The sequence below is a fragment of the Somniosus microcephalus genome, chromosome 2, assembly GCF_052327205.1.
Source record: "Somniosus microcephalus isolate GS21.2 chromosome 2, FLI_Smic_1.0, whole genome shotgun sequence".
In the NCBI taxonomy this organism is placed as follows: domain Eukaryota; kingdom Metazoa; phylum Chordata; class Chondrichthyes; order Squaliformes; family Somniosidae; genus Somniosus; species Somniosus microcephalus.
This window is the reverse complement of record NC_140988.1, coordinates 343,541,693-343,564,173: the sequence shown is the minus strand read 5'-3', so window position 1 is coordinate 343,564,173 and position 22,481 is coordinate 343,541,693. Positions and strand designations below refer to the sequence as shown.

At 44.3% G+C, this 22,481-nt stretch overlaps 1 protein-coding gene across 1 annotated transcript in view; it reads left to right on the top strand.

Moving 5' to 3' along the window:
* maea (macrophage erythroblast attacher, E3 ubiquitin ligase) overlaps positions 1-22,481 on the top strand; it is a 214,569-nt gene that overhangs the window by 123,030 nt on the left and 69,058 nt on the right. The window contains exons 5-6 of the mRNA XM_085975457.1: positions 11,929-12,051; positions 17,872-17,948. Of these exons, the coding sequence (XP_085831583.1) occupies positions 11,929-12,051; positions 17,872-17,948 (200 nt within the window). The remainder of the gene's footprint in view (positions 1-11,928; positions 12,052-17,871; positions 17,949-22,481) is intronic.

Genomic DNA, 22,481 nt, shown 5'->3' with positions numbered 1-22,481 from the left:
GTATTTTTGGGCCAAGGGAGGTGCTGTTTGCAATTTTATTCTGGATTGTGCATTTTGGATGGACAATTCAGAACCAGGTTCAGTTGTGACCAAAGTTTTTTTAAAATCTAGTTTTAGCTTGGTGGCTGCCCCTTTAAATCTAGTCAGATGCAGAAGTTCAGAAGCCACTGTAGCCAGAATCTTGTACAAAGTTTAATTCAGTACAAATGTTTCAAGTTTTGTTTGGCTGTCTGAGGGATGAGTCGAGCTACTTTTGAACAAACACAGACTGTGATTTATTTAATTTTATGTGTTGATAGCCAGTTATTCTTGAATGGGGTGAACAGTTGTTCAAATCCAGAAGGCACAGTTAACTGTTTGCAGCGATATTTATTTAAGGAGCTGTAATTGTTTGAATCTGAGTGCGTTTGAAATTCTGAAGAGAATCCTTTTAAGTTAGTGTCACTTCTGCAATGGTAAGAAATACAAGAAAAGAAACTGTGTGTATACAATAGTATTCTACAGAATATAGTTCAGCCTAGACTGCATCCTTTTCTTTTTTTATTCATTCTCGGGATGTGAGCATCACTGACGAGGCCACCATTTGTTGCCCGTTCCTAGTTGCCCTGAACCTCCGCAGTCCATGTGGTGCTTCTTTGTAGTGGTTTTATATAACTGAGTGGTTTGCTGGGCCACTTCAAAGGGCACTTAGAGTCGAACACGTTGGTAGGGACTGGAGTCATATCCAGTTGGTTTTTATGACAATTAGCTCGTTTCATGGTCACACTTTTATTTTTACTGAGTTATTTTTAACTGTGTTCATATTCTCATACTGCCATGGATGGATTTGAAACATAGAAACATAGAAGATAGGAGCAGGAGTAGGCCATTCGGCCCTTCGAGCCTGCTCCGCCATTCACTGAGATCATGGCTGATCATCCAAATTCAGCACCCTGTCCCTGCCTTCTCCCCATATCCCTTGATCCCTTTAGCCTTAAGAAATATATCCAACTGTTTCTTGAATATATTTAATGAACTGGCCTCCACCGCCCTCTGTGGCAGAGAATTCCACAGGTTCACCACTCTCTGGGTGAAGAAATTCCTCCTCATTTCAGTCCTAAATGGCTTACCCCTTATCCTTAGAATATGACCCCTGGTTCTGGACTCCCCGGCCATCAGAAACATCCTTTCTGCATCTAGTCTGTCCAGACCTGACAGAATTTTATAGGTTTCGATGAGATCCCCTCTCAATCTTCTAAACTCCAGTGAGTATAAGCCCAGTCGACACAATCTCTCCTCATACGTCATTCCTGCCATCCCAGGTATCAGCCGTGAACTTCGCTGCACTCCCTCCATGGCAAGAACGTCCTTCCTCAAGTAAGGTGACCAAAACTGCACACAATACTCAAGGTGCGGTCTCACCAAGGCCCTGTACAACTGCAGCAAGACATCCTTATTCTTGTACTCGAACCCTCTTGCTACGAAGGCCAACATACCATTTGCCTTCTTAACCGCCTGCTGCACCTGCATGCTTACCTTCAGCGACTGGTGCACAATAACACCCAGGTCTCTTTGCACTTCCCCTTCTCCCAATCTATTGCCATTCAAATAATAATCTGCCTTCCTGTTTTTGCCACCAAAGTGGATAACCTCACATTTATCCACATTATAGTGCATTTGCCATGTTTCTGCCCAATCACCTAACCTCTCCAAATCGTACTGGAGTTTCATGACCTCCTCCTCACAGCATACCCTCCCACCCAGCTTTGTGTCGTCTGCAAATTTGGAGATATTACATCCAATTCCCTCGTCCAGATCATTAATATATATTGTGAACAGCTGGGGTCCTAGGACCGATCCTTGCGGTACCCCACTGGTCACTGCCTGCCACTCGGAAAACGACCCGTTTATTCCAACTCTTTGCTTTCTGTCCGCCAACCAGTTCTCTGTCCAAGTCAATACCTTGCCCCCAATCCCATGTGCCTTAATTTTGCACGCTAATCTCTTATGCGGGACCTTATCGAAAGCCTTCTGAAAGTCCAAATACACCACACCCGGCTACCGACCATGGAGAACATCTACCAGAAACGCTGTTTACGGAGGTCACTGTCCATCATCAAAGACCCTACCCACCCCAGCCACAGTTTGTTCGCCCCCCTGCCATCTGGGAGACGCTACAGATGCATTTGCACCCGAACGACCAGATTTAGGAACAGCTTCTTTCCCAGGGCTGTCATCCTACTGAACTCTACAAATAAACTCTAAAGCCTGCACATCTGCCAATGCACTTTATTATGTTTATAGAGTTTAGAGTTTTACAAGCCAAATGAATGTTGAATGTTAAATGTCTTAATCAAAATGTACACTCTCGGGAGCCGCAAGCCTACATTTCGTTGGACTGCACTTGTGCACTAACAATGACAATAAAGTTGATTGTTATAAAGTTGATCCTTATATCCACTGGTTCTCCCCTATTAGTTATGGGTATCAAGGGATATGGATCAAAGGCGGCTAAATTGAGGTACAGACCAGCTATGTTCGAATTAAATGGCGGAGCAAGCTCGTGGGGCTGAATGGCCCACTGGGTCTCTGAGCAGATTACTTGGCGAGATTAGCTGCCGGTATTGACAAATTACTAGTGTCCGCTGCAGTTGAAGTGGCTCACCTTGAGCAGGGCAGATCCGGTCTCTGGTCAGGATGTTGCGTAATCCCAAATACTCTTGCCAAATACTAGTTTTTGAACCATTCCCTCAAGCAGTGAAGGTTCAAGATGGTCGCAGCACCTCGGGCAGCTGTATACCAAAATGATGCCTACTTAGATATGGGAGTATATCAGTAAAAGATATTGCTGTTTGGTTCTTTCATCTTTAGCGAGGGTGATGACCATTTTCTCCTGAGATCCTCAGCCACAATTGGTTTGCCTGCAGACTTCATTGCTCCAACGCTGTCCACGCTGGCATCTCAAATGCCACTCTACACAAATTCCATATCCTGCACTGACCTCCATTAGCTACCTATCTGTCAAGATATCTGGGTAGAAATTGGGCCTTGTTGCCTTAGAATGGGAGCATGAGGCCGAATGGCGGGGAGCAACATCCTGTAGCACAAGGGTGTGTGATAACATCTAACCCGAAATTGAGTCGGGCTAATTTTCAGCCATTCCTGGCGGCCATCTAAAACAGGTTGTAAATGTGGCCTAACATCTGATTTAGGTCTCCTCACAGAAATTGGGCACCGATGAGATGGGCAGGGGTCTTGTTTGCGCCAGTCGAGATTCTTCAGCAGTCGCCAATGAAAGGCAAGTTTTGTTCTTACATAAGTGGGGAGAAAAGCCCTTCCTGTCGAGCCAGAGAGAGCACGAGCGCATTTTCGACTTCCACAGTTTACGTAATTGCCCTCTGCCCCCACCACCTCCTCCCCAGTTCCCTCCTCCAACCCTCCCTTGGTACATATCTTCATGCTGCTGTCGGTGAGGAAAGTGGCTGGACATTTGTCATCTTCAGTGCACAACCTACCTATGGAGGCGTTGACGGGTCACGCAAAAAACATTAAATGAGGCCCAATTTTGTGCTGGCCTCCCTGCTTGGACACACCATGACCATGCCCCTCCCTACTTTTGCAACTTTGTAAACCCTACATCGCAGTCTACTTTTCTGTCTTCATTTTCCCCTTTGTTCCACCATGATATGTGTTGAAAGTAATTTTTTATTTCTCCCCCTCATTTGAAATTGAATGCTCCTATTTCTTTTTAATGGGATGTGGGCATCGCTGGCAAGGCCAGCATTTATTGCCCATCCCTAATTGCCCTTGAGAAGGTGGTGGTGGTGAGCCGCCTTCTTGAACCGCTGCAGTCCGTGTGGTGAAGGTACTCCCACAGTACTGTTGGGTTGGGAGTTCCAGGATTTTGACCCAACGATGATGAAGGATCAGCGATATACTTCTAAGTCAGGATGGTGTGTGACTTGGAGGTTCCCATGCGTCTGCTGCCCTTGTCCTTCTAGGTGGAAGAGGTTGTGGGTTTTTGGAGGTGCTGCCGAAGAAGCCTTGGCGAGTTGCTGCAGTGTATCTTGTAGATGGTATACACTGCAGCCACAGTACGCCGGTGGTGGAGGGAGTGAATGTTTAAGGTGGTAGAGCGGGCGCCAATCAAGCGGGCTGCTTTGTCCTGGATGGTGTCGAGCTTCTTGAGTGTTGTTGGAGCTGCACTCATCCAGGCAAGTGGAGAGCTGAAGATGGTTGGGCTTAGGACACTGCTCTGAGGAACCCCTGCAGCAATGTCCTGGGGCTGTGATGATTGACCTTAAATCACCACAACCATCATCCTTTGATCTAGGTATGACTCCAGCCAGTGGAGAGGTCCCCCCCCCCCCCCCCACCACCACCCACCCGATTCCCATTGACTTCAGTTTTACTAGGGCTCTTTGATGCCACACTCGGTCAAGTGCTGCCTTGATGTCAAGTGCAGTCACTCTCACCTCGCCTCTGAAATTCAGCTCCTTTTCCATGTTTGGACCAAGGCTGTAATGAGGTCGGCAGCTGCGTGGTCTTGGTGGAACCCAAACTGAGCATCAGTGAACAGGTTATTGGTGAGTAAGTGCAGCTTTTTTGCACTGTCGATGACACCTTCCATCACTTTGCTGATGATTGAGAGTAGACTGATGGGGCGGTAATTGGCCGGATTGGATTTGTCCTTATTTTTGTGGACAGGACATACCTGGGCAGTTTTCCACATTGTCGAGTAGATGCCAGTGTTGTAGCTGTACTGGAACAGCTTGGCTAGAGGCACGGCTAGTTCTGGAGCACAAGTCTTCAGCACGATAGCCGGGGTGTTGTCAGGGCCCATAGCCTTTGCTATATCCAGTGTGCTCAGCCATTTCTTGATATTATGTGGAGTGAATCGAATTGGCTGAAGACTGACTTCTGTGATGGTGGGGACCTCGGGAGGAGGCCGACATGGATCATCTACTCAGTACTTCTGATTGAAGATGGTTGCAAACGCTTCAGCCTTGTCTTTTATACTCGTGCTGGGCTCCACCATCATTGAGGATGTGGCTATTCTTGGAGCCGCCTCCTCCCGTTAGTTGCTTAACGGTCCACCACCATTCACAACTGAATGTGGCAGGACTACAGAGCTTTGATCTGCTCCGTTGATTGTGGGATCGCTTAGCCTTGTCTATAGCATGCTGCTTCTGCTTTTTAGCATGCATGTAGTCCTGTGTTGCAGCTTCCCCAGGTTGGCACCTCATTTTTAGGTACGCCTGGTGCTGCTCCTGGCATGCTCTTACCGGGGTTGGTCCCCTGGCTTGATAATGGTAGCGTGAGGGATATGCCGGACCATGAGGTTGCAGATTGTGGTGGAATACAATTCTGCTGCTGCTGATGGCACACAGCGCCTCATGGATGCCCAGTTTTGTGCTGCTAGATCTGTTCTGAATCTATCCCATTTAGCATGGTGGTAGTGCGACACTATACGATGGAGGGTGTCCTCAGTGTGAAGACAGGGATCTGCCCGTCAAGCTGAGAACCATTGCTTCCTACATTACAACAGAGACTGCACTTCAAAGGTACTTCATTGGCTGTAAAGTGATTTCGGACATCCTAAGATCGTGAAAGGTGCTATATAAATGCAAGTTCTTAAGTTCTCCAAATGATTGCTATTTATCTCTACACGTCACCTCGCCTCATAGGTAGGTGCTATTCGCATTTTTATGATGCTAGAAGCACCGTCATTCTTACTTTCTGCTATTTTAAACAGCAGGAAGTGCACTATTCGGTACCTGTCAATAGGATTACATAGGATATACGGCACAGAAACGGGCAAAACCCTCTATTCCCTTTTCCCTCATGCTTGTCTAGCCTCCCCTTAAATGCATCTACAGTATATATTTGCTTTAACCACTCCCTGTGGCAGGGAGTTCCACATTCTGACCACTTTTGGGTAGAGAAGTGGCTTCTGAATTCTCTATTGAATTTCTTGGTGACTATTTTATATTGATGGCCTCTAGTTCTGCTCTTCCCCACAAGTGGAAACACTCTCTCTCTATCCACTCTATCAAAATTTTCCATAATTTTAAAGACCTCTATTAGATCACCCCTCAGCCTTTTTTCAAGAGAAAATAGACCCTGCCTGTTCATCCTTTCCTGATATGTGTATACTCGCATTTCTGGTATCATCCTTGTAAATCTTCTCTGCACCCTCTCCAGTGCCTCTATATCCTGTTTATAATATGGCAACCAGAACTGTACGCAGCACTCTAAGTGTGGTCTAACCAAGGTTCGATACAGGTTTAACATAACTTCCCTACTTTTTAATTCTATACCTCTAGAAATAAACCCTAGTGCTTGTTTTTTGTTTTTTTATGGCCTTGCTAACCTGTGTCGCAACTTTTAGTGATTTGTGTATTTGTACTCCGAGATCCCTTTGTTCCTCTACCCCACCTAGACTCGCACCCTCCAAGTAATAAGTGACCTCCCTATTCTTCCTACCAAAATGTAATATGTTGTAGGAATTGACGAGTTCCAACAAATAACGGAGCTTGCAACAGGAGAACAGTTAAACAGGTCTTTACTCAACGGAGACGCCACGAGGACTGCTGGGCAGTCCTGTGGTTTGCGTCGTGACGTCATCGCGTTTTCCCGCGCTCTTAAAGGGGCCACGCCCCGTACATGCAAACTCTTTATACAAAACACAGTAATGCCGAACACAATGGTACAGGTTTAGGCTGGTGTTAAAACATCATTAAAGGAATTATATACAGTTAGCCAGAATTCGCTTTAACGGACAAAGTCAAACAGTGAGGGGGTCTGACAAGCTTGTCAGAACGACTCCTGTACTCTCGAGGCGGAGGCTGCTGGGCGGCTGACGGTCTGGCGGGCGGTCGCACTTGGTCTGCCGTAACGACGACGGGTGGCCGACCCCGTCTCGGCGGTTGTGCTGTCTCGACGGGGCAGTCGAGGTCCAAATGTGCTGGCTTTAAGCGGTCGACCGAAATGCAGTCCGGTTTACCACTGACATCTACCGTAAAGGTTTTGTCCCCTGCTTCCAACACGCGGAAGGGACCGGTATATGGGGCCTTGAGCGGATCCCTATGTGCGTCATGGCGAATAAAAACGTAGTCAGCCTTGTGAGGCTCCGTGGGAACGTGTGACCTCTGGCCCGTGGTGCGAAGTGGGCACCGGTGCGAAACATCTGGCCGCCTCTTGGTGACTAGCAATCTGGGCAGACGCGGACCATTGCTCCGTCGATGTTGGTAGGAAGTCCCCTGGGACTCGCAGCGGCTGACCGTACACAAGCTCCGCTGATGAAGAGTGAAGGTCTTCTTTGGAGGCCGTACGAAGGCCCAACAGGACCCACGGTAGCTTGTCTGCCCATCCAGCATCCTAGAGGCTGGCTCTCAGGGTGGCCTTCATTGACTGGTGGAAGCGTTCGCAGAGGCCATTCGCCTGTGGGTGGTAGGCTGTGGTGCGGTGTAATTTGACACCGAGTCCTTGGGCCACTGCATTCCAGAGGTCGGAGGAAAACTGCGGTCCCCTGTCTGACGAAATATCGGCGGGTACTCCGAAATGGGCGACCCAGGAGGAAATGAACGCCCTGGCCACGTCCGCCGAAGTAGTGGATGACATGGGGACTGCCTCTGGCCATCTGGTGGTGCGGTCGACCATGGTCAGGATGTGTGAAAAACCATGGGAGGGTGGGAGTGGTCCTACCAGTTCCACGTTGACGTGGTCAAAACGTCGCTCCGGAACTGTGAAGGCGGCCAACGGAGCTTTGATGTGGCGCTGTACCTTGGCCTTTTGGCAGACCACGCAGGTGTTGGCCCAGTCACGGACATCTTTATACATGCCATGCCATACAAATTTCATGGACATCAGTTTCTGAGAGGCCTTCATTCCAGGGTGTGACAACCCATGTATGGTGTCGAACACTTTGCGGCGCCAGACGACCGGCACGACAGGGCGAGGATCTTGGACGGAGACGTCACACAACAGCGTTGTACCTGCCAAATGGAAGTTGACGTCGGCCAGCTGGAGGCCAGTGATGGCCGTTCGGTAAGCTTGGACTTCCAGGTCTGAGGCTTGGTCCGCTGCCATGAGGGCGTAGTCAATGCCCAAATGAACCGTATTGACGATCGCGCGGGAGAGGCCATCCGCCGCCAGGCTTCGGGACGATATGGAGGGGTGAAGACCAGGGACTATCGGCAAATAATCCCTAACCATTCCATGGTTGCGAACTCCGCCTTTGCGACCGCCAGCTTGCCAGGTGCCGGGCACGCGCGTAGACCGGGGGGGAGCCGTTGGTGGTGATGTGGTGTTCCACACCATGTTTTGTGGCTGTGGAGGAGAACGTGGGTCTTGTCAGGTCGGGGAATTTGCTGAGCAGGCGAGTGAACGTATCAGGAGTCGGGAACGCACAGGAGACGGTGCGTGACGTAGTGTTACTGCGGTAACACGGAAGAGAATTAAAAGTTGCTGCATTGATCAACCGCCGGTTCCGAACGTTGACCGGGAGGCTGTTGGCGCACAGGAAATCCGTGCCGAGGAGGGGCTGGGAAACTTTGGCGGTAACAAACTCCCAGTGAAAATGTTGCCCCCCCCCCCCCCGAGGCACAACTCAACTCGCCGTCTGCCGAAGGTCCGAATTGTTCCGCCATTGGCCGCTTCAAGGGCGGGGCCATGATTCCCCATCTGCACATCGAGGGCGGACGCGGGTAAAATGCTGCACTGCGCTCCGGTGTCGCACAGAAAACGACGACCGGAGAGAGTGTCAGTGATGAACAGCAATTTTCCCGCGTTGCCGATCGCCATCGCGGCCGCGGGGTGCCCGTTGGACCCGTTCCTCGGTGGTCGCAGTGTCAGTTGTTGTTTTTTTTTGGTGAAAACTGCAGGGAGGGCGGCAACGTCTCGCCTTCGAGCCGAACTGCGCGTGGTAGGAACACAGCCCAGCAGGCTGACGAGCTGGGGCGGCGTCTGCGGGGGATGGGTACCTCGTGGCGGCGCAGCACGGCCGAGTTACAGCGAAAATTTTGTCAGCCTCCGCAGCGAGTGTTGCGCAGTCTTCAGTTTCAGATCTGGCCAAGGCAGCTTGTACCTGTTCAGGCAGTTGGCTGAGGAAAATCTCGCGAAATAGGAAACATTCCCTTTCTGAGCCCAGGAGTGTGAGCATTTGGCTCATCAACTCTGAAGGCTTGGAGTCCCCGAGCCCGGGCATAGCGAGTAATCGACGGGCGCACTCCGATTTTGAGAGCCCAAAAACCTGCAGTAACCGCGCTTTGAGGGTTTCATACTTGCGCTCCGTTGGGGGGTTTTCTAGGAGGCTAACAATCCGAGTGGTGGCAGAGCTGTCAAGTGCGGAGGCCACGTAAAGATACTTGGTCTGATCGCATCGATGTTCCTCAGGGCGAACTGGGCCTCGACCTGAACAAACCACGAGGGCACTTGCTGCTCCCAGAACTGCGGTAGCTTTAGCGAAACGGCGTTTGCTTCCATGCTGTGCTCTTCCTTTGTAAAAACGTTCACAAAAACGGGGTCACCAATGTAGGAATTGACGAATTCCAACAAATAACGGAGCTTGCAACAGGAGAACAGTTAAACAGGTCTTTACTCAACGGAGACACCACGAGGACTGCTGGGCAGTCCCGTGGTTTGCGTCGTGACGTCATCGTGTTTGCCCGCACTCTTAAAGGGGCCACGCCCCGTACATGCAAATTCTATATACAAAACACAGTAATGCCTAACATAATGGTACAGGTTTAGGCTGGTGTTAGAACATCGTTAAAGAGAATTATATACAGTCAGCCAGAGTCATTCAGTGGTTCTGCCACAATGTCACATTTATCCGTGTTGAACTTAATTTGCCAATTATACACCCATTCTGCAAGTTTATTAATGTCATCCTGTAATTTGTTGCAGTCCTCCTCAGTATTGACTATTCCCCCCCAAATTTAGAAATTGTGTTTTTGATTCCAAAGTCTAAATCATGAATATAAATTGTGAACAGCGGTGGTCCCAGCACTCATCCTTGTGGAACACCACTACCCACCTTCCGCCACTGTGAATAGCTACCCTTTACTCTTACTCTCTGCTTTCTGTCCTGAAGCCAGCCAGCAATCCATTCTGCTACTTGTCCCCTGACTCCGCATTCTCTGACCTTGTTCATCAATCTATTATTGGGTACCTTATCGAAGGCCTTTTGAAAATCCAGATAAATTACATCATCTGCATTACCATTGTCCACTCTCTCTGTTACCTCTTCAAAAAAAATCAATGAAGTTGGTCAAGCAAGACTTTCCCTTCTGAAATCCATGCTGACTATATTATATGTATATGATATTTTTAGTTTCTAAATGTTCTTTTTTCTCCTTTAGTAGGGATTCCATTATTTTTTCCTACCACCGATGTTAAGCTAACTGGTCTATAATTCCCTGTTCTATCCCCCTTAAATATAGGTATTACGTTAGCTATCCGCCAGTCCTCTGGCACTACACCTTTTTCTAACGAATTATTAAATATGCATAGTAATGCCTCTGCTATCTCTTCCCTAGATTCTTTGGAACCAGGGGTTTTATCCTCTTTGAGTTTGATTAGTTTATTTAATATGTCCCCTTTTTTATTTTAAATGCACTTATCTCATTACTAATCCCATCATCCAATGTCATGTCCACCTGTTCTAGCTCCCTGGTAAACACTGAAGCAAAATATTCACTTAATATTTCTGCCATCTCTCTATCGTTACCTGTGGTATTATCCTGTCTATCCCTTAATGGCCTTATTCCCATCCCAACCTTCCTTTTTTTATTGATGTACCTATAAAATATTTTACTGTTTTGTTTTATGTTCTTTGGTAATTTAATTTCATAGTTCCTCTTTGCCTCCCTAATTATTTTTTTGACTGCTCTCCTAATCTTTTTGTATTCTCCCTTATCGTGCACTCCCCTGCTGTCTATGTACTTAATGTATGCCTCTTTCCTTACCCGCAATTGTTCCCTTATGGCTTTATTCATCCAGAAAGCTTTCCAAATAAAATTGAAGGCAAGTGGTATGACTAGTATTACTGCATCAATCTAAGCAATTTTCAGTATTTTTAAAATGTCATTTTTTTCAGCCATCAAATTTATTGTTGCCAAATGCTATGTTATACCTTTTATTTTTTTTTGATTGCCTTAATTGTCCTACTGATAAGAAATCAAACTATTTGCTTAGTAATTTTAGCACTTTCACTGAGTCATTGCCCTCAAATAAAGCTACTTAATACTTGTGCTAGTGGGCTGTTTTTGTGCCTATACGAGCACAGGATATAATTTCAGAACAAAAACGGGTGACAATTGAGGTTTGTAATACAAATCTAATCATGTCCTCTGATTTGAGAGTCCATTCTTTAATAACAGTTGGGGATATGGGTGTGAAACCACGTTAAGTACAAGGTACAGCAAAGCATCCAGACATGTTGATATGGTCATAAAATCTTGAGTCCTGAAAGCTATGGGTTGTGGTTGTTTTTTTAATTGTTACTATTATAATATTAGCTTAGCCTAGCCTATCTCAGTTAGCGTAGTTAAATATTCTGCTGTCTTTCTTCATTGCTCAGTATATGCTTGTTCCTTTGGTTGTGCATGAAGGTTGCAATCAAAGAGAATAAACTTACTGCCATGTACAGTGCTTTAAGAGATGGATGTGTATTGAGTAATATTAATTTTCTCTGACCGTAGAATGATTGGCACATGGATCGTAAACTAGAAACAACCTAGAGTTCCACAGTAATAAAATGTGTATATAAGGACAGGCGGGAACACGTCCCATGTGCTGATCTGTTTTTCCTATGCAATGTTGATTTGTCGTGGTGAAATACTTTTAAGCCCATAATTGGTAAGATTATATTGCAATATGCCACTGCATTGTTATTTTTCTATCTAGGCATATGCTTTATGGTACTCTTCTGCTTTTCCCTTCTAGGACTTGGTGAATATTGACATGTTTCTTACAGCAAAGGAGGTAGAAGAGTCACTCGAAAGGCAAGAGACAGCTACTTGTCTGGCCTGGTGTCATGACAACAAATCAAGGCTGAGGAAGATGAAGGTGTGTTCTCAAAATGAATTGTGGCTCTTGGTTATTAGCCAAAATGGTTTTGAGTAGGGTTGCAAAATTCTGGGAATTTTTAAGAGGAAACTTTCCATGGGAATTTTCAGGAATTTATGGGAATTTTGAGTTTTTTTGCACACTGATGGTTTTTGTCTCTGACCCTTATATTATCTTTGTCATCAAAATAGACATACTGTTCCATACAAATAAAAACAGGCTTTCAAAACTTTATTTAGGTTATAATTTTGAACTTTATTGAACCCCCCACAAAAAAGACCCATCTAAAATAAAATAAAAAGAGCGTCAGCTTATTTAGCCTGTAATTTGTCCTTATTTTGTCCTTTTGAGTCTTCTACTCATGAGTCTTCTACTCATCATTGCTCCTGCTGATTCTCTGACTCTGGCTCTGACGTGTCCATTTCCTCCTCTGTGTCACTGTCTAGCTGTGTGGTGGACACTTCTGTATCTGGCTCAATAAGTTGTAGGTTCGCCCAGATAGCCACCAGTTTCTCCACTCTCTCTTGTTAGTCAGCCTGTTGCGCACTTTTGTATACATATTCCCAAAAAGTGACCAGTTTCGTTCAGAGGCCGCTGATGAAGGTGGGATTTGGAGTATCCCCGATGCAAAAAAAAAAAAACAATATTATGCTAGCATTTGCTTTTTTGGCCAAAATTCCCAAGCTAAACTTCTCGTGGAAATTTACCGGAAACTTTCCACCCCTTCGCAACCCTAGTTTTGAGTGGCTCTTGTTAATAACCAGAGTGTATGTGTATTAGGATTGCTGTGTCTAGCGATCAGCTGAATATTATTACCATAGTTGAAGTTTTCAAGTTGTATTTTAACCCTTCAGCATCACCTTCAGTAAATCAAAAAATAACTTCCATTAACAACTGTAGAAAACGTTGAAAGTTTCCTAATAGATTAATGGCGCAAGTTTTAATATATTAAAATAAAACACTTGTACTCTAAGCATCTGTGAAGCTTATACATTAAATATCCAACTTTCCAAAAGGAACACACAATAAAATCTTCTTCCTCATTACATGTATATGCACACACACACTTTGCCATCACCCCTGGAGGGGGAAAAAACAATCTGAGGACATTTCTCTTCTCCAATAAATGTGTACTCTTTGTGGTCATGATTTATCCACTCTGTTCTGGGTCATACCCAAGTTCTTTGTACTTCATTTTCAGTAGTAAATCTGTCATACCAGAAAAATTCTTTAGGATCGCTATTTATTGGTTCTTTATTTTGTGAAACAATTTGTTCTCTCCCTATACTGCTTATTATGTGGAGAGATTTTGCTTTTAGTGTTGCATAGTTTCTTGTGTCATTTCACCAACACTATTTTGGGTGCAGCCTACTCGGATCAGTCCAACTCTGGCCAACTAGGCTTTAAAATCAGATGTCACTGGAGGGAAGTATACAGTGGTGTCCCCAAGGGGTCGGTACTGGGACCACTATACTTTTTGATTTGGAATTGGGTATAGTGGGCATAACTTCAAAGATGCAGATGAAACAAAGCTTTTAAATGTAGCAGACAGTGAGGAGGATAGTAGTAGATTTCAGGAGGACATCGATTGGTGAGATGGCAGGCACGTGGCTGATGAAATTTATTGCAGAGAAGTGTGAAGTGATGCACTTTGGAAGGAAAAATGAGGAGATGCAATATAAATTATAGGGTACTATTTTGAAGGGGTGCAGGAACAGGAGTGTATGTAAACAAATCTTGGAAGGTGGCAGGACAAGTTGCTAAAACTTTTTAAAAAAAAGCATACTGGACTCTTGGCTTTATAAATAGAGGCATAGCGTACAAAAGCAAGGAGGTTATGGTAAACCTTTATAAATCACTGGTTAGGTCTCTGCTAGTGTATTATGGCCAATTATGGGCACCAGACTTTAGGACAGATGTCTAGGACGGATGTCAAGGCCTTGGAGAGGTTGCAGATGAAATTTACCAGAATGGTACTAGGGATGAGGGACTTCAGTTATGTGGAGAGACTGGAGAAGCTGGGATTGTTCTCGTTAAAGCAGAGAAGGTTAAGTGGAGATTTAATAGAAGTGTTCAAAATTATGAGGGGTTTTATGGAGTAGATGGGGGAATACTTTTTACACTGGGAGGTGGGTCAGTAACCAAAGGAAACAGATTTACAATAATTAGCAAAAAATCTAATACAAAACCAGTGTACCTTCAACACAAGTGAACTGAAGCTTGATTTTTCTCTTGGCAACAAGGGATCCTGGGTTCTAGTTTGGTAGGGAACTACTCTTCCCACCTGAAATACAGAATCAATAAAGCACTCACTCTACCACCCCTGGTTGGGTATGGAATTCAGTCAGAAGCGAGAACTGAGCTACACTCTGATTTGGACCACAAGACTGGTGAGAAAGTATCTGTCATTTTCTTCCCACACAACTTCATAGAATCATAGAAGTTTACGGCACAGAAGTAGGCCATTTGGCCCATTGTTTCTGTGCCAACCGACAAAGAGCTATCCAGCCTATTCCCACTTTCCAGCTCTTGGTTCGTAACCTTGAAGGTTACGGCACGTCAAGTGCATACCCAAGTACTTTTTAAATGCGATGAGGGTTTCTGCCTCTACCACCCTTTCAGGCAGTGAGTTCCAGACCCCCACCACCCTCTGGGTGAAGAAAGTTCTCCTCAACTCCCCCCTAATCCTTCTACCAATTAATTTAAATCTATGCACCCTGGTTACTGACCTCTCTGCTAAGCTAAATAGGTCCATCTGGGCCCCTCATAATTTTATACACCTCAATTAAGTCTCTCCTCAACCTCCTCTGTTCCAAAGAAAAAGCCCCAGCCTATCCAATCTTTCCTCATAGCTAAAATTCTCCAGTCCTGGCAACATCCTCATGAATCTCCTCTGTACCCTCTCTAGTACAATCACATTTTTCCTTTAATGTGGTGGCCAGAACTATACACAGTACTCTAGCTTTGGTCTTAAATCAGCCCAACCTACGGGTTCAGCTGTTGATCTGATGCTGGGTGTAGTTCTGTGACCAACACTTCAGAAATGTCATCTCATCTTCAGGCACACATTTCAATTTTTAAAAAGTGACTATATTTCAATAATAATTCACGCTTTGAAGGCATGCAGAGTGCTGTAATGTGTAGGTTTGTTATTTTGCAATTTTATCTTTAGTGGCAAAGCATGACCTTTCCCTTCCACCAAATAGAATATAGCATTACAGCTCTCTGACCATGTGTGGGAAAATTGTGTCCAAACATATTGAGGACTCAATTAAATAATCATCATTCAAAGGTAGGACATTTTTGTTGATCAACATAAATGTCCTCCCAAATGTTTTGTTTCTGTAGCAACCAAAACTTCACTATATTTAGTGTCATGAGTGTAAATGGACTGTTTAAAAAGTGATGTTACCATAATCATGGTGAGCAGTTAGAATTACTGACATTTAAATGAAAACCCATGAAGCAATAATACATATTTCAAACAGTGCCATTGTTTCAGCAATGATATGAATACAATGAGTCATTTATTGCAAAAGCACAAACAGTTTTGAGAAAATAGTTTCCATGCCAGAAAATAGGCGCGTAAGGTCTCTGTGTAAGTTAGCAGTTGTTGAAGTTGAGCTCTATATAATTAACCCCGAATCTCATCCATTTCAGCATAGAAACATAGAAGATAGGAGCAGGAGTAGGCCATTTGGCCCCTCGAGCCCGCTCCGCCATTCAATGCGATCATGGCTGATCATCCAAATTCAGTACCCGGTCCCTGCTTTCTCCCCATATCCCTTGATCCCTTTAGCCTTAAGAAATATATCCAACTCCTTCTTGAATATATTTAATGAATTGGCCGCTACTGCCTTCTGTGGAAGAGAATTCCACAGGTCCACCACTCTCTGGGTGAAGAAATTCCCCCTCATCTCTGTCCTAAATGGCTTACCCCTTATCCTTAGACTGTGACCCCTGGTTCTGGACTCCCCGACCATCGGGAACATCCTTCCTGCATCTAGTCTGTCTAATCCTGTTAGAATTTTATAAGTTTCAATGAGATCCCCTCTCATTATTCTAAACTCCAGCGAGTACTAGCCCAATCGACCCAATCTCTTCTCGTCATTCCTGCCATCCCAGGTATCAGCCTGGTGAATCTTCGCTGCACTCCTTCCATGGCAAGAACATCCTTCCTCCGATAAGGCGACCAAAACTGCACACAATATTCAAGATGTGGTCTCACCAAGGCCCTGTACAACTGCAGCAAGACATCCTTGTTCCTGTACTCAAACCCTCTCGCTACGCCTTCTTACCCGCCTGCTGCACCTGCATGCTTACCTTCAGCGACTGGTGCACAAGGACGCCCAGGTCTCATTGCACTTCCCCTTCTCCCAATCTATTGCCATTCAAATAATAATCTGCCTTCCTGTTTTTGACACCAAAGTGGATAACCTCGCATTTATCCACGTTATATTGTATCTGCCATGCTTCTGCCCAATTACTCAACCTGTCCAAATCATACTGGAGTTTCTTGGCATCCTCCTCACAGCACACACGCCCACCCAGCTTTGTGTCATCTGCAAACTTGGAGATATTACATCTAGTTCCCTCGTCCAGATCATTAATATATATTGTGAATAGCTGGGGTCCAAGCAAATGATGAATATACAGTGGGCCAGATTGTGCTGCTGTTAGACTTTCTATCGGGTTTGGCATGGCAAGTTGCTGTCAGCGGGTCATCCAAACGATACGGGGCATCAGGGATCTGTGTGAACAGGGCAAGCAACTGTGTATCTCCTTCAACCAATCGGATTGAAGAATCGTTGATGAGCAGCGCAGAGTCTGAGCCAGGAAGTGCCAGTTAGAATAGTGAATTCAATGTCCAATCAGGTGCAGAAAGTGAAATAGAGAGAAAGAAAGATTAGGTTAAGAGAGAGATAAAAGAGACAAAGGAAAAAGTTATTAAAAAGATACATTTTTTAAAATCTCCAACAAGAATTAAAAGCTGAAGGAATGAGACTCCACACTTGTAAAAATTAATTTTCAGTGCCAGAATGGTTGTTTGGCAGTAATTAAGATTTACCACGCCATTAAAAGAAAGAAAGACTTGCATTTATATAACGCCTTTCACGACCACCGGACATCTCGAAGCGCTTTACACCCAATGAAGTACTTTTGAAATGTAGTCACTGTTGTAATGTGGGAAACGCGGCAGCCAATTTGTGCACAGCAAGGTCCCACAAACAGCAATGTGATGATGACCAGATAATCTGTTTTTTGTTCTGTTGATTGAGGGTTAACTATTGGCCAAGGCACCAGGGATAACTCCCCCTGCTCCTCTTCGAAATAGTGCCATGGGATCTCTTGCGTCCAGCTGAGAGAGCAGACAGGGCCTCGGTTTAATGTCTCAGCCTAGCTTTATGTGCTCAAGACCCTGGAGTGGGACTTGAACCCACAACCTTCTAAAGGGTACTTAGACTGAAATGGACAAGCCCTAACTTTTTCTGCCGCTTTTAGTCCATATCTACAACATCAGCACAAGAACTTCACGCCGTTCAATGTATTTGAACAGTGAGTCAGAGGGCGAGATACCATTGTAGAGCAGCTTACGGAAGAGCGGCGCATCGGGGATAGCAACTTCCGGATTTCTGCGTTTAACTGAATATGTGCGCTCGGCGGAGGTTGCTGTCCGATTTGCACATAATTAACAGTGAACGTTGTTAACCAAACTGTTATTCTCACAGCAAAATCCAGCCAATATGGTTTACTGGCTGCGGTTTTATGCAGGAGATGATCGTGTGACCTTCAGTTGAACCAGTTCTTTTGTGTTAACAGAGCTGCCTGGAGTTCAGTCTGAGGATTCAGGAGTTCATTGAACTCATCCGACAAAACAAGAGGCTGGAAGCTGTCAGGTATCATTTATAAGATTACCACTCGCCCTTGAATTGTGGAAGTGGAAAGTATATACAATATGTTTTCTTAAAATAAAATAATTTCTATTGCTTTTAATTTAGTTAGTATAGCCCCATCACTAACATTACACAATTTGGGATTTCAAAATGGATACTGCTCCATTGCTGTAATTAACTGCCATTATTGGCTGTGAGTAACTCAACTACAGATAATGTTTTGACATTTTTAGAATAATTTATTTTCTATCTGCTACTATTTAACTTTTAAAATTTAATTTGTAGCTCTTGTAGGAGTCATTTTATTAATTTGGAATTTTTTCTTCGGTGTCTCCAGTGAGTAGCTAATATGTACCAGTCCCTCGCCTCCCAGCTCTCCAGTAACAGCGTGTCTCCCTGACCATCCTAATTACTTGGTTCACCCTCAGGATGTAGTCTTTGCCTGTTGTTGATTTTTCATGTTTTAGTTGTGGTGTCATGACTGCTTATAAATGTCTTTCTCTTGCAAGCACACACTCACTAGTTCTCTAAATTTGTCTTTTATTGCTCTCATAGTTATGTCTACCACATTAGCATTGCTTACTTTTTTACATTGTGTAGAAACTGAGCCCCTGCATTGAGATCACAGCACCAGCACCATTTCATCTCACTTTACAGCTGATTAATGCCATAGTTCTGCAACGTTAAGTTTGTTGAGAAGGAAGCAAATCTATCGGTTAAAACTTATTTTAAACTTGTTTTAATAGCATTTATTTTACGGTACAAATAAGCTGCAATATTGCTTGCAAAAATGGTGGTTTAACAAATATATGCATTCTTTACGCTTATTGGTTATGTGATCTGACATCATTCATGCTTCATTTCTTAATAGAGTGCCACTTTCATTGTTCTGTACGAACATTTCATGTTTCTTTTAATAGATCCCTTTTTGTCATTTTCCACCTCTTCTCAGATCCTCCAGTGTTGTGTTCAAAACCCTCCAACCCCAGCATTAGAAGGTGCATTTATGACTTCCCTCTTTCCACAAGCCCAAATTAGGATCAATGGCAACATTATTTCCTTGGTCCCTCCCACACCAGATACAGATGTGATGTCACGGGAGATAATTATCTGTCTTGTTCATAACCTTTTCAAGTGTTTTGATTTCAACTTGTCCAGAATTCAGTATGCACTCTGATTTTAATTTTTTGTTAATAGTGCTTTTTTTTTAAGCTGTCTTGATTTTCTTGATTACCATGAGAATTTCTTTCCCTTTTCTATTCTGACATGAACATGTATGGTCATTCCACCCTTGCTACCTATTATATACATGCAAGTGTTTTTTTTTATTATATCATTTCTGTGACCTTGGTTTCGGCTGAAAGTAACGTCATGTGATTTCTGCCGTCAGCTGATGATTCAACATAAGGATGCTATTGCAAGTAGTGGCCAATGGTCATCTGTGAGGAGAGTATTATTTCAAATCATCATCAGAAACCATATTTGTCAGCTTGAGTGCTGAGGCAATGCATATTTATTCGCACTGACTCATGTCCATCTTTAAGAAGTGTGGACATCCTGTTGCAAATTTTCTATGTATTGGAATGTTTTGAAGGTAAAAATTGGTCATAAACAGTACATTCCACTTTTTACTAGCTCCTAAAATTTTCACCAAGTGTTTAACCTGTTTCATCTACAATCTGGCTACATTAAAATGCATGGTGATTAGTTTTTCAATGGTTGAGCTGTTTCAGCACAATTCTTGCAGCTAACGGATCAATTACAATAGATGTTTAGTTAGCCACAGTAATTATAGTTGATTCATCAATCACATGAAAGAATCATGCTGAAACAGCTCAGCAACTGCAAGACTAAATTCCATGTGCTGCAACACAGTCAGTGCAGGGGTCCCCTGTGGCCATCCCCCCTCTCAAACAGATATACCACTTTGGATATTGTTGACAGAGATGGCTTATTGGGGGAAGGCAGCAGCAGCCAACTTCCTGGTACTATGGGTGGTTCTGCTGCACAGGACGGGAGGAAAAAGAGCGGGAGAGCTATAGTGATAGGGGATTCTATTGTAAGGGGAATAGATAGACGTTTCTGCAGCCGCAAATGAGACTCCAGGATGGTGTGTTGCCTCCCTGGTGTAAGGGTCAAGGATGTCTCGGGGCAGCTGCAGGGCATTCTAGAGGGGGAGGGTAAACAACCAGTTGTCGTGGTACATATAGGTACCAACGATATAGGTTAAAAAAAATGGTGTGAGGTCCTGAAAGCTGAATAGAGGGAGTTAGGAGGTAAATTTAAAAAATAGGACCTCAAAGGTAGTAATCTCAGGATTGCTACCAGTGCCACGTGCTAGTCAGAGTAGAAATAGAAGGATATTTCAGATGAATATGTGGCTAGAGGAATGGTGCAAGGGGGAGAGATTCAAATTCCTGGGTCATTGGAACCGGTTTTGGGGGAGGTGGGACCAGTACAAACTGGAAGGTTTGCACCTAGGCGGGACTGGGACCGATGTCCTAGCGGGAGTGCTTGCTAGTGCTGTTGGGGAGGGTTTAAACTAAAATGGCAGGGGGTTGGGAACCTGTGCAGGGAGACAGGAAAGGGAAGCAAGGATAGAAACAAAAGACATGAAGGAGAAAAGCAGAAGTGGAAGGCAGAGAAATCAAAGGTTTAAATCAAACAGGGCTACAGTAAATAATAATTCTAAAAGGACTAAGAGTGTTAAAAAAACAAGCCTGAAGGCTTTGTGTCTTAATGCGAGGAGCATTCGTAATAAGGTGGATGAATTAGCTGCGCAAATAGATGTAAACGGATATGATGTCATTGGAATTACAGAGACATGGCTGCAGGGTGACCAAGGCTGGGAATTCAACATCCAGGGGTATTTAATATTCAGGAAGGACAGGCAAAAAGGAAAAGGAGGTGGGATAGCATTGCTGGTTAAAGAAGAGATTAACACAATAGTAAGGAAGGATATTGCCTCTGATGATGTGGAATCTGTATGGGTAGAGCTGAGAAATACCAAGGGGCAGAAAACGTTAGTGGGAGTTATATACAGACCTCCAAACAGTAATGCTGAGGTTGGGGGTGGCATTAAATGGGAAATTAGAGACGCGTGCAATAAGTGCACAGCAGTTATCATGGGTGACTTTAATCTACATATAGTTTGGGCTAACCAAATTAGTAACAATACTGTGGAGGAGGAATTCCTAGAGTGTATACGGGATGGTTTCCTGGACCAATATGTCGAGGAACCAACTAGACTGGGTATTATGTAATGAGAAAGGATTAATTAGCAATCTTGTTGTGCAAGGCTCCTTGGGGAGGAGCGATCATAATATGATAGAATTCTTCATTAAGATGGAGAGTGAAGTAGTTGACTCAGACTCGGGTCCTGAATTTAAATAAAGGAAACTACGATGGTATGAGGCGCGAGTTGGCTAGAATGGATTGGGGAACATTACTTAAAGGGTTGACCGTGGATAGGCAATGGCAAACATTTAAAGATCGCATGAATGAACTACAGAATTTGTTCATCCCTGTTTGGCATAAAAATAAAACAAAAAAGGTGGCTCAACCGTGGCTAACGAGGGAAATTAGGGATAGCATAAGATCCAAGGAGAGGACATATAAATTGGCCAGAAAAAGCAGCAAAACTGAGGATTGGGAGCAGTTTAGAATTCAGCAAAAGAGGACAAAGGGATTAATTAAGAGGGGGGAAATAGCATATGAGAGTAAGCTTGGAGAGAACATAAAAACTGACTGTAAAAGCTTCTATAGATATGTGAAGAGAAAAAGATTGGTGAAGTCAAGCGTAGGTCCCTTGCAGTCAGAATCGGGGGAATTTATAATGGGGAACAAAGAAATGGCAGACCAATTAAATACATACTTTGGTTCTATCTTCACAAAGGAGGACACAAATAACCTTCCAGAGATGTTGGGGAACATAGGGTCTAATGAGAGGGAGGAATTGAATGATATCAGTATTGTTAGGGAAATTGACGGCATTGAAGGCCAATAAATCCCCAGGACCTGATAATCTACATCCTAGGGTACTTAAGGAAATGGCCCTAGAAATAGTAGATGCATTGCTGGTCATCTTCCAAAATTCTATAGACTCTGGAATAGTTCCCATGGATTGGAGGGTAGCTAATGTAACCCCACTATTTAAAAAAGGTGGTAGAGAGAAAACTGGGTATTATAGACCGGTAAGCCTGACATTGGTAGTGGGGGAAAATGCTAGATTCCATTATAAAAGATGTAATAGCAGAGCACGTGGATAACAGTGACAGGATCGGACAAAGGCAGCATGGATTTACAAAAGGTAAATCATGCTTGACTAATCTACTGGAATTTTTTGAGGATGTAACTGGTAGACTAGATGAGGGAGAACCAGTGGATGTGGTGTATTTGGACGTTCAGAAGGCTTTCGATAAGGTCCCGCATAAGAGATTGGCGTGCAAAGTTAAAGCACATGGGATTGGGGGGTACGGTACTGACTTGGATAGAGAACTGGTTGGCAGACAGGAAGCAAAGATTTGGAATAAACGG